The sequence below is a fragment of the Salvelinus sp. IW2-2015 genome, linkage group LG20 (assembly GCF_002910315.2).
Source record: "Salvelinus sp. IW2-2015 linkage group LG20, ASM291031v2, whole genome shotgun sequence".
Lineage (NCBI taxonomy): Eukaryota > Metazoa > Chordata > Actinopteri > Salmoniformes > Salmonidae > Salvelinus > Salvelinus sp. IW2-2015.
This window is the reverse complement of record NC_036860.1, coordinates 9,778,810-9,790,033: the sequence shown is the minus strand read 5'-3', so window position 1 is coordinate 9,790,033 and position 11,224 is coordinate 9,778,810. Positions and strand designations below refer to the sequence as shown.

The window sequence follows — 11,224 nt, the reverse complement described above, 5'->3', positions numbered from 1 at the left end:
TGAGGAAATGTGTTGTGAAGTTATTCATTGACCCATTGATTGRCAGAATATGCTTGTTATTTCCCGGGTAACAGTGTGATTACATCATGTGGTGTAACCTTCAMCACTGTCTGTCTAGTACCCGCCCTAGCGCTATCTACCAAACAATTTCTAGAACGAATAGAAGGAAATAGGTCGAAGTGAAGTCACTGGTATCTGTTGATAACAAGAACACTTCCCTGTTTGTTATCTTTAGGGAGAATGTTTCAAAATTCCCAATGTGTCATACTCTTATAAGTGTACAACAATCTTATATAGGGCAGACTTAAGCCTTTTGGGGGCCCAAAGCGAGATTTGGTTGGGGGGCCCCCCACCTCGCTCAAAACATTTTAGTGGCCCCCCTCTTGACAGTGGAGAGAAAAAATGAAAGTTTTAAAGTTAATTTCCTGCAACTCTACATATTTTGCCATGGGGCAGAGAAAAAAACAAMTCTGTTTACAGCAAATTTCCTGCAATTCTACACATTTTGCTATGGGGTGGAGAAATGTCTGCTGTTTTAGAGCACATTCATGCAATGCTACACATTTTGTAATGACTTAWGCCATATTAATATAGTATCCGAGTGAGAATGACTAACAAAATCATTGGGGGCCCCATGGGGGTCAGGGCCCACGTGCCCAGTCGGTATTCGGCCATGATTACTAACTACTAATCTAAAAATATTTTATTTTTGGGTTGTGGGCCCCCTAGCGGCCGGAGGCCCTAAGCGACCCTGATCTATGCCTGGAAGCGGCCCTGATATTATAGCAGTGTTGAATTCAGCAGCCTCTTCCTCTGCTATTACATCAATTACGTTTGATTCACTACTTTTTCTTTTATGAATGATCATTTCAATGTGATATTCCTTTGAAATAACTTGTCAATTCATTGTATTATCTAACTTTATTTTTTCATGTKGTGTTTTTCTGTATAGGATTTAACGATATTTGGAAGAGTGAAGAGGAGAGGATACACWATTTTTAATTTCACCATAGTGTCTATTTTGGTGTATCCTAAATAGCCTWATTTTCCCTCTTTATTACATTGACTTGAAGCTATAGATAACCCATCAACAGACAATAAGTCATCGGAGGCTTACACTTGGCATTTTGCCACCCCACCACGTCTCCATTCCYTTTCCCCTCATTTCTTGCACTCACCCTGTWAACTCCGAAGACAAGACATGGTGTGTCTGAAGAAATATTTCACAGAGGGCTTGATCCAGGTAGCTATCCTGCTCAGTCTGGTTGGCGTCAGAGTAGATGTCGGCCCTTACCTGCCCCCCTGGAACGAGATGATCTTGGGCCCCACCTCRGCCCTCACCCAGACTCAGTTCCACAACCTCCACAACCAGCTGGATGGCCAGGACCTCCACCCCAAGAGTGTAGACCTGGACGGCTTCTTCACAACCCGGAGGCTCCTGGGCTGGGTCCGCTCCCTGGACCGCCTCCGGGTGCCTAGCTCGGAGCTAGAAACCTGGCTGGTGCGGCGCGAGCCTGATGCCCTGGTGGTGGGGGCTCCTGGTCAGCCAGCCCCCCTGGAGGGAGGGGCAGGTGGGTTGGAGGATCATGCGGGTGACCAGGTGGAGTCGGTCATGAGGTCAAGCGTGGTGGCGGGGTCGCAGGAGTCGGGTTACGGGCCAATCAGAGAGGACAGTCTGGACACCACGGCGCCGCTTCTAAGAAGAAGCCATGAGGAGGAGGATGAGGATGAAGAGCTCTATGAAGAGGTAAACTATGGTGAACTCTTCTACACTCTATGTCGGTAAGACCAGTGRCAGCATAGAGTGGTGTTCAAGAGAATTGGCTGTGTCAGAGCTTATTCAATGTTCAAATACAATGCCGTGCCTTAAACATATGAATTCCAACCTTAGATACACAATAGTGAACTACATTACTGCAAACCAGTCCAAGACTCTGCCACTGGAGAAGTGTGTTCAATTAGGCAACTATCAAACTGTTGATTTACAGAAGGCAAGCGATACGCCTGTCATATATCATTAGGGATCAAGGGCGGGATATACTGGAGGCTGAGATCACTCTATAAAAGGAGGCTTAACTGGGAGAAAAGAACACCCTTGTATGAAAACAGCCTTTCAGTAAACAGAGTGGGGATTCCCACCCTCCTCGGATTCAAGCAAGTGAAAGCTTCCTGGTTGTATTTGCTGTATCATGCTGTTAATTTCAAACCTGCATAAGAGATTGCAAGATATTTACAACTCCCTTAATTTACAGCATTAGGGAATACATCTAAGATTGCAAGTCAAGAATGAAGAAGTGTAGGTTACTTTTCAGAATAAGTGACTGATAACTAATCCTAAAGGCCCGTTCAGACTGTACAATTTTAGCCGTCTTATGCCACAATTTCCACGTTGTGCGCAAATTCTTAGGTTGTAAACGATTGTCAGACGTCTTGGCTTATTCAGTGTGACTAACAAATCAAATCAAACATAACTTAGCAGGCGTAAAAGACATTCCTGAAATTAGATCCCCTACCTACTGGTCTTGACGAGAAGGGAAAAAATGTTGGGGGAGGTTCCATTCTGCACTGTTCAACCAATCTAGTAAATRTGGAGGAGGAGTTAAAATGGAGTGTAGCCTTGTTAACATCCAAAAGAGGAAGTCGTGTCACAGGCTCTTTCCATTTCCCCTGAAAACCGGAACATCCGGTTGTTGTGTGACAGGGTCTAGGTCTGCCGATCAAGTACCACTATGTGCGGTCGTAGCCTCCGACAAAGTGTTGAGATTTATCGTGTAGTGTGGCTGGTGTTACAAGCCAATCCCAGTGACTGACCAATAGGAACACAGCTGGCACTGAGCGTGCACACAATAATATGATTGAATAGTCAGATTAGTATAATAGTTTGATTTAAACGTTTACATGCTTTGCAAGAAGAACGATTTCTCTAATAATCTTTACATGACTTCAGAAATCAGCTTACCTAATGGGATTTTGATAAATGGACAAAATCGCAAATCAAAATAAACGTTTTACCACATGTTCTTTTTGGGAAGCATGTTTGATTCTGTGAAAACAATTAGACACATCATTTCAGTGTTTCTGAACTCACTTCACTAGTGCATAAGCGTAGGAGACCTGCATGCRCTGATCAAATACACCGCTGCAGTTGGTCAAGCTTACGTCAGCTGACGTAACCTCTCAAGCCAATCGCAGAATGTGATGACAAAACTGAAGCAAATCATACAATCTGACCAGGTTGATAAAGATTTTGATTTGGTAGCATGTAAAAGACTGAATCCGACACAGTGTGCGAAGGCCTGAAAGTGAAATATTTTTCATGTTATAACGTTTCTTTTATTCTAGTAAAACAGWTCAGGGAAATGTATATTAGGCATGGTGTTTGGTGGGCTGACCTCTTCAGATTTCAAGAGGGACGCAGAAGTATAATATCCAATATGACGAGGCAAATTATTTAGGTCATTAGTCAATGTTTATTCTCTGAGGACTTGCTGAACTTGAAAACAAGACATAAATCACTTTAAAGACAGGAAGAATATCAACAGTCTTGTTTTATCCAGTCTATTTTTGATAAGTGTGGATATCCAACTGTATTGCAACAGTTACATTTGTTTAATTGTAAGAAATTAGAATTAACCCAAGTCACAACCCCATCATTATGTTTTAGCATTTGCTCACTTTTGGTCGAGCCTGTGTTTTGGCACCCAAAACACTCATTGAGCAATGGTTTTGGGCATTGAATGACAGAATCACGAGTTAACGCAGCAGCGTGCTAAAAGCTTAGCTGCACTTCCCCTTGTTTTTCAACAGCTGACGGAGAGCTGCTTGTTGATATGTTCAAATAACTGTGAGGGGTGCGCTGGCCAGGCCCTGGCTGCTGTGTGTCWGGGGAAAGTAGACCAGAGAGGGGTGTGTGACAGGAAATGTGTCCCACTTTAGCCACTGGCTGTTCAGATTTGCCCCATACATACAGCTTTCCAAGCCCATCGCAGCCCAGCTGATTTGGTGTAGGAATAAACTGGCTGGCATAGTCATCATAAGTACACACATTCTGTGTAGGCTTATTGTATTTGTACACCAATCACATTTAGAAGTGGCATCACAATAATATTTTAATTTACTATGGAAATAAAAGTATCAGAAGATACCTAAAATATTACGGTTAAAACATGTATTTATTTATTGAATATTGCAAACACGGGGGACAGTTTTTTTATGCTCTAACTTAGACTTTGAAGGGGAATTCCCAAATCACTTTAATTTAGCACTGAGGCACACTATTAGTCACTTTGGGAGTGTATGGAGTTTTCAGTCACTGTAGGGTCTAAATATATATCTGCTTGGCAACATGCCTGAGTATGCACCCTACACTGGACTCATCAACACTCCATAATGAGCTTGTTTTGAATTGGGGAAAGTATGGGGGTTGTTTTGTTTTAGTCCTCTGCGTGTCATTGCTATCTCCTGGCTTCTTTCTTTTGGGCCATTTGACTGCGTACCCAGTCTCAGCCACAATGACTGCAGACACCGGAGGCTTTAGTTTTAGCCTCCCAAATCAGCTGCCACTCTCAGGGCAGAGAAAGTGGTGTCATTTGGCCTGTCCAATGTCACAGTTGACCAAGTATGCAGTTCAGACTGGACATGTAGCCCTGTTGGCTATTTCTGGACAGGAGGGCATGTTTCTTGGCATTGCTAACTGGTACTCAGTTCAAAATTGACATGCCTCATGTTTTCCTACCAACCCCCCATGGATGTATTCCTGCTGAAAAATATTTGGTTTTGGAACATAGTTATGCTCTTCCTTCCATCGATGGTTATGCTTTCTGGGTCAACCAAGATCCCAGTAAGTGATATTGAACTGACCATCTGAGACTAAGTTAGGGGCTGCAATCGTGATGTAACAATTCAGACATACTGATAATCTTAGTTCCCTCCAAGGAACGAAGCGTCCCTGATAATGACCTTCACCCAGACTAACTCATCCGGGAAGCAGCAACCGCACAGAGACAGCTGGGCTGTATTTTTTTGTAAACTCCAGCTGCATCATATTATGGCAGCAATTTGTGGTACTGTCTGGGGAATGCCACCACATCTCCCCCTCTTATAGATGTTGTTATTGGTACAGGGCTAGGCTGGACATGTCTAAAGTGCCAGACATCACCAGTCCTACAGTATTATTTTTGAGGAGAAAGGTCAACAAAGCTTCCTCTGGGATACTGCTCTGTGAACCCTTTGCCCTCCCCTCTCTCTATGCATTCGTACAGAGAGAGGGGTCAAGGACCTCTCCTAAGGCCATGAGCTATAATTAAGCAATAAGGCCGGAGGGGGTGTGGTATATGGCCAATATACCACGGCTAAGGGCCAATATACCAAGGCGAAGGGCTGTTCTTAGGCCACAGCCCTTAGCCGTGGTATATTGGCCATCAGTGGGGCGGCAGGTAGCCTAGTGGTTAGAGCGTTGGTCCAGTAACCGCAAGGTTGCTAGATCGAATCCCCGAGCTAGGTAAAAATCTGCCATTCTACCCCTGAACAAAGCAGTTCACCCACTGTTCCTAGGCCGTCATTGTAAATAAGAATTTGTTCTTAACTGACTTGCCTAGTTAAAAAGGTTAAATAAAARTATCACAAACCCCCAAGGTGCGTTATTGCTATTATAAACTGGTTACCAACGTAATTAGAGCAGTAAAAATAAATGTTTAGTCATGCCCGTGGTATACGGTCTGATATACCACAGCATTCAGGGCTCGAACCATTCAGTTTATAATTTGTCTTATCTTCCCGGACTTATTATTCAGTTCTATTACAACTAATCTCTGCTCTATTACCTTGACTTGCTCAATGAAACACTGAAGTGCTGCCAGGCTCATTTGTCTGAGCCTCTCAGGGCAGTAACATTGTGACATGTCAATATTGTGGAAGGTGGCAAACTGACAACGTCAGTGTTGACTCGCCAGCTCGGCTGTAACTACAGATGTTTGTCTTGGAAACTTGGACTCGGAGTGCTTTGTAGGTATATTTCACTCAGAACATTACCCCTATGACCACAGCTTGTTTGTTTTGTAACACAAGGTGGCATCATTCTAGCACACATTCATACCTTTGATTTCACAATGCTTGTTTACTAGCTTAGGCTAGTAGTATATCACCTCTTCAGACAGGCACATGTATATGTATAGCCCTATACCCAGAGCCCTCTGGACCCCATCCAATGCCCAAATCTGTCCAGAGCTGCCTTCTTTTCCCCCTCCTTGCCCCCTCCTCCTTACCTAGCAATTCTCATGTTGTGAATATGCTTGAGGAAAACATGCTGTGCAATCCCTTCCAGGTACACATTGACCCAAACCCATAAGTGATTGCAGAGTAGCAGGACCACAGGCCTCAGGGAATGGTCAAAGGCAGGAGTTGGAACCAGTTCAGGAAACAGAACAGAAAAGCAGACCCAAAAAATTGAGAAAGGGATACAGAACCAGGAACAAAAGTGATCTATATTCTTCCGGAACAGAACCTTTATTTTCTAACCTTGAGAGCCGGTTAATAATGTTATTTTCTGTTACCAAAATATTCCTAATGTGTAGTATATAATTTCAGTTCCAACCCCTGGTCAGACCTCAAACATGTTGTCAAATACTGTTCAAGGGGTCACAAGATCAGAATGTTCCAAACAGTCACTAAACAGCCAAACACAGTCAGTTTCACTCAGGTTGCTGTACTGTCAGGTTAGAATCGGGGCATCACAAATGGCAACATCCCAAACTCCAATAGTCCCTTTCGGTGGAGGGCGAGAGGATCAGCTGCAAATTTAGAACTGGTTTAGGGACATGACTGGAACAGTTGGTATCACTAAGCTCCAACTTAAGGAAAAGGTTAAGTCTATTCATAGCCATCTCACTGTTTGTATGCAATGTCTACTAATGTATGGGCCTGTATGGCAAAAATAAACTGTAGTAGATTAAATGCAAGGTGGCTGCGATCACCTTTCTCTTTTTGTCTTATCTAACAATACTGCCCTACCRAGCAAAAAGGCAGTAACTGCTCATAGCGTGGAACTGAGGGAAAAAAATTGCTTTTATTTACCTTGGTTTCACAGTAACCTTATGCAGTTACTGCTAATATGACCCCCATTTTCTCAAACACAATAGAGGCAGGATACTTGTCCACATGATTAAGCATGTATTTAATGCAGCAAAAATGACATTTTCAACCAAATGAGCAGTTACTGCCTTTTTGCTTGGTAGGGCAGAATAGTACAGCGAGAACTTGAATAAAACATACAAGGATACATAGGGCATTGTATGGATGATTGATTTTCATAGTTAATATGCTTAATAAGGTGTAGATAACATCGCTACACCTGACATTTCAATTATTATCATGTGTTCACAGGATACAGATATGCTTTGGCAGGATCACTCTGATCTTGGACGTCAGAGGCCTGAGGAGGAGCTGGTGGGGGACACCTGGAGAGAAATCTGGAGGGATAGTGGACGCTCTTACGACCGTGCGAATAGAGAACTCGCACAGGATTTATCTGATCAGGTGGGACTCAGTCCTGAGGCTTATAAAAATGTCCATATGTCATACATACCTGTACCCTTGGACTTGTTCTTAGACATCCTGGTTCAATTATGTTATAAAACGCACATGTTGAAATGTAAGACATGGTGCACTTTGGGAAAGAGTAATGCTCCAGTTGCTTGAAACCAAATATGAGTTTTCTATCCTGGCTGTGCGTCGTGAAGCAGGATAGAGTGTTTGGAGTAGATGAGGTGGAGATGGGAAGCAGTCTTCCCATGTCTGTACAATAAGAACATAACCCAGAAACCTGCAGTTTCTAACCCCAATCTCTTGCACTCCTATGGGTTAGAAGAGACCTGAAACTCTTGCTAATCCACTATACCTAATTTTGGAAACAGGAGCAGCCACATATCATTAAAAGGAATTTGCACTCATCAGTGGTGTATAGCTAGAGCTCCTTGACCCAAGGAGAAATACAGTACAGTGAAATGAAATTAACATTTGATACCACACTACAAAACGTTTCAGATAAAGCCACGCTGTTCCAACTGTTGAGTTTTACCCTCTTGCTATAACATGTTCTGTAAAAGCCTAATCATTTCCGCCATCTGCATCAGTTCAGCTCAGAAGAAAAGGAACCATTGTCACCATCCAGTTAGCTCTCTGCTCACTCCTGTTCTCTTCTCAGTTTGCCAGCTTGGAAGCTCAGTCCTCAATGTCCTTCCAGGAATGTCTACAGCTCTTGGAAGACACCTTCCCTTTTGGAGAGGAGACAGAGGTACAGTACAGTTGTTTTATTTGATRGTACTAGGGTAAGAGATGAACATTGATATGTTTGTTAACCACTGGATAACCATTGTGATGTTTCTGTTTTTAGCTGTCAGACCCAGTTGGCGAAGATCGGAGGGAAGCCGCCAGCGGAGAGGACCCAACCCCTGTCCGAGAGCTTCTTCTGTCCCCCCTGCTGTCCCACGAGGATCCCTCTCTGGACTTGGAGCAGCAGTGGCGTGATATTCTCGCCACCATGGAGCCAGAAGTAAGTCCTATGTGGTTTCTGATTTTATCCCCTTCACAAAATCATAATTTATTTAAAATGTCAATAAGTATATMAACTTTGAAATACCCTTGCCCTGAAAGTAATTCAAAATAAATGTAATCCAACTTCTTGTACTATTTTGGAAGGATATGGATCTTGGCAGAGATGTAATGCAATCTGGATCTATTCAGAGTTCCAGCTTGATGGACCCCGTTCACCAGGATGTCAGCCTTCATCAGGCAATCCTGCCCGGAAGCAGCCAGGATAGTTACCCCTTCAACTCCAGCTTTGGGGGCAGTGTTCCCCTGGAGGCCCCACTCCAGCCAGCCCTGCTCAGTCAGTCCTCCAGCGGACCTGACTTTGACCTTAACTTGACCTTTGGCCCATCTGACCTGACAGATACCACTCTTCCTTTGGCACTCAATGGCACAGTTGGCAACCCCATGACTTCCATTCAGTCAAGCCTCTTTCTGGAGGAACCAGTCCTGCCTAGCCCACTCGGCTCCATATTGGATGATGCCTTGCTGGATGAGATTAGTTTCCTGGACCTGGCTCTGGAGGAAGGCTTCAACCMAACACAGGCCTCCCAACATGAGGAGGAGCTAGACTCGGACTCTGGACTTTCTCTGAACTTCAGCCACAGCCCTGCATCCCCTAGCAGCTCGGAGGCATCCTATTCCTCTTCTTCATCCTCTTCATCMTCTGACTCTTCTGTGTTTTCTGACGAAGGGGCTATGGACTACAGCTCTGACATGGAGGTTATTGTGACGCGAGAGGAAGGTGCCGTGGGAGGCTACTCCCCAGAAGTCCGTAAGATGTGCAGCACAAGCTACCAGAAGCCTGGGCGTTTCAACAACCTCCCTTGGCTGGAACAAGTGGGCCACGACCATACCTACAACCAGCCAAGGGCCACCTCTCCCACGCAGGGAAAATCACGTTACAGCAAAACCTATGAGCATGACATTTCCGATAAGCTTTGGGGCCGTGATGAGCGCCGGGCTCTCGCCATGAAAATCCCCTTCTCCAACGATCTCATTGTCAACCTGCCCGTGGAGGAGTTCAACGAACTTCTGACCAAGCATTGTCTCAGTGAGGCCCAGCTCAACCTGATCCGAGACATTCGCAGGCGGGGCAAAAACAAGATGGCCGCTCAGAACTGCCGCCGACGCAAGCTTGATGTCCTGTTTGAGCTCGAGGAGGGAGTAGAAGGATTATGCCGCCACAAGGCCCGTCTGTTGAAGCAAAAGGCAGAGAACCTTCGCTCTGTCCGGGAAATGAAGCAGCGGCTCAGTGGTCTTTACCAGGAGGTTTTTTCCCGTCTGCGGGATGAGCAAGGAAGACCCTTGCCTGCCACTGACTACACCCTCCAATTTGGAAATGATGGACAGGTCCTACTTGCTACACGGAACAGTTCAGCCAGTGAGCAAAACCGCAAGCCCCACAAGAAACAGAAGAACAGAAAAAAGTGAACATTTGTTGGGTGTGCAGTTTGGTGTAGCACTCAAGGAGTCGCTTGACAAGGGGATGGCTGTAAAGAGTCAAGAATTTCTCACAATAAGAGGGAACTGAAAAGGAAAGATGTAAGAGGAAACCTAAATCAGTTTAATATGCTCTGATAGTTTATTTGCTGGAAAGGACATGTAGCACAAATATATCATGCAAGAATCTTGTGAGCATCTTGGAAAAACAAAGGGAAAACCTGTCTCAGGAGCAACATAACTGTTGGGAGGACCATGTCAGCCTTCCAAATAAATACAGTACATAAAACACTAAGGTGACAAGGAGGAAGGGCTAGCCTAYGGCCTTCAGCCAACAGACACAAGACTGGGCTCTTGGCGCAATGCGGGCACATTGCTGTCCCGGTCTTCCAGTGCCTATATGTTGAGGGTAGGCCTAGGTTCCTTGAAGTCATCACTCACCGGACAGTTTATTAGGTACACATCTAGTACCAGCTCAGAGCCACCTTTGCCTCCAGAACAACCCGAACTCGTCGGTGCATGGATTCTACAACGTGTCGGAAACGTTTGTTGCTCAATTGGTATCAAGGAAAAACATTCCCCACACCAGCTTGTACCAGGCATGATGGGTCCATGGACTCATGCTGTTTATGCCAAGTCCTGACTCTGACGCAACAGGAACTGGGATTCAACAGACCAATGTTTTTCCAGTCCTCAATTGTCCAGTGTTGGTGATGACATGCCCACTAGAGCCACTTCTTGTTTTTAGCTAATAGGAGTGGAACACGGTATGGTGTCTGCTGCAATAGTCCATCTGTGACAAGGATGAACAAGTTGTGCGTTCCGAGATGCCGTTCTGCACACCACTGTTGTACTGCAGCATTATTTGTCTGTTTGTGGCCCGCCTGTTAGCTTGCACGATTCTTGCCATTCTCCTTCGACCTCTCTCATCAACGAGCTGATTTCACCCACAGGACTGCCGCTGACTGGAAGTTTTTTGTTTGTCGCACCATTCTCKGTAAACCCTAGACACTGTTGTGTGTGAAAAGCTCTGGAGGGTGGGAGTTTGAGATACTGGATCTGGTGAGCCTGGCACCGACGATCATACCACGCTCAGGTCACACGTTGCCCATTCTAACGTTCAATCAAATAGTAACTGAATGCCTCGATGCCAATCTGCCAGCTTTACAAAGCAAGCCTCAGCCACAAGACTCACTGT

At 44.9% G+C, this 11,224-nt stretch overlaps 1 protein-coding gene across 2 annotated transcripts; it reads left to right on the top strand.

The window, feature by feature from the left end:
* The first annotated feature begins 1,069 nt into the window (after nucleotides 1-1,069).
* On the top strand, nucleotides 1,070-10,465 carry LOC111981506 (endoplasmic reticulum membrane sensor NFE2L1). 2 transcript variants are annotated; one of them, XM_024012794.2, is made up of 5 exons: nucleotides 1,070-1,747; nucleotides 7,381-7,533; nucleotides 8,201-8,290; nucleotides 8,390-8,548; nucleotides 8,695-10,465. In XM_024012794.2, exons 1-5 carry the CDS (start codon nucleotides 1,202-1,204, stop codon nucleotides 10,015-10,017), a joined length of 2,271 nt encoding a protein of 756 aa, XP_023868562.1. In that variant the 5' UTR covers nucleotides 1,070-1,201; the 3' UTR covers nucleotides 10,018-10,465. The 2 variants fall into 2 exon arrangements, with proteins under 2 accessions (XP_023868562.1, XP_023868563.1); XM_024012795.2 differs by having other exon boundaries at nucleotides 1,102-1,747; nucleotides 8,740-10,465.
* The last annotated feature ends 759 nt before the right edge of the window (nucleotides 10,466-11,224 follow it).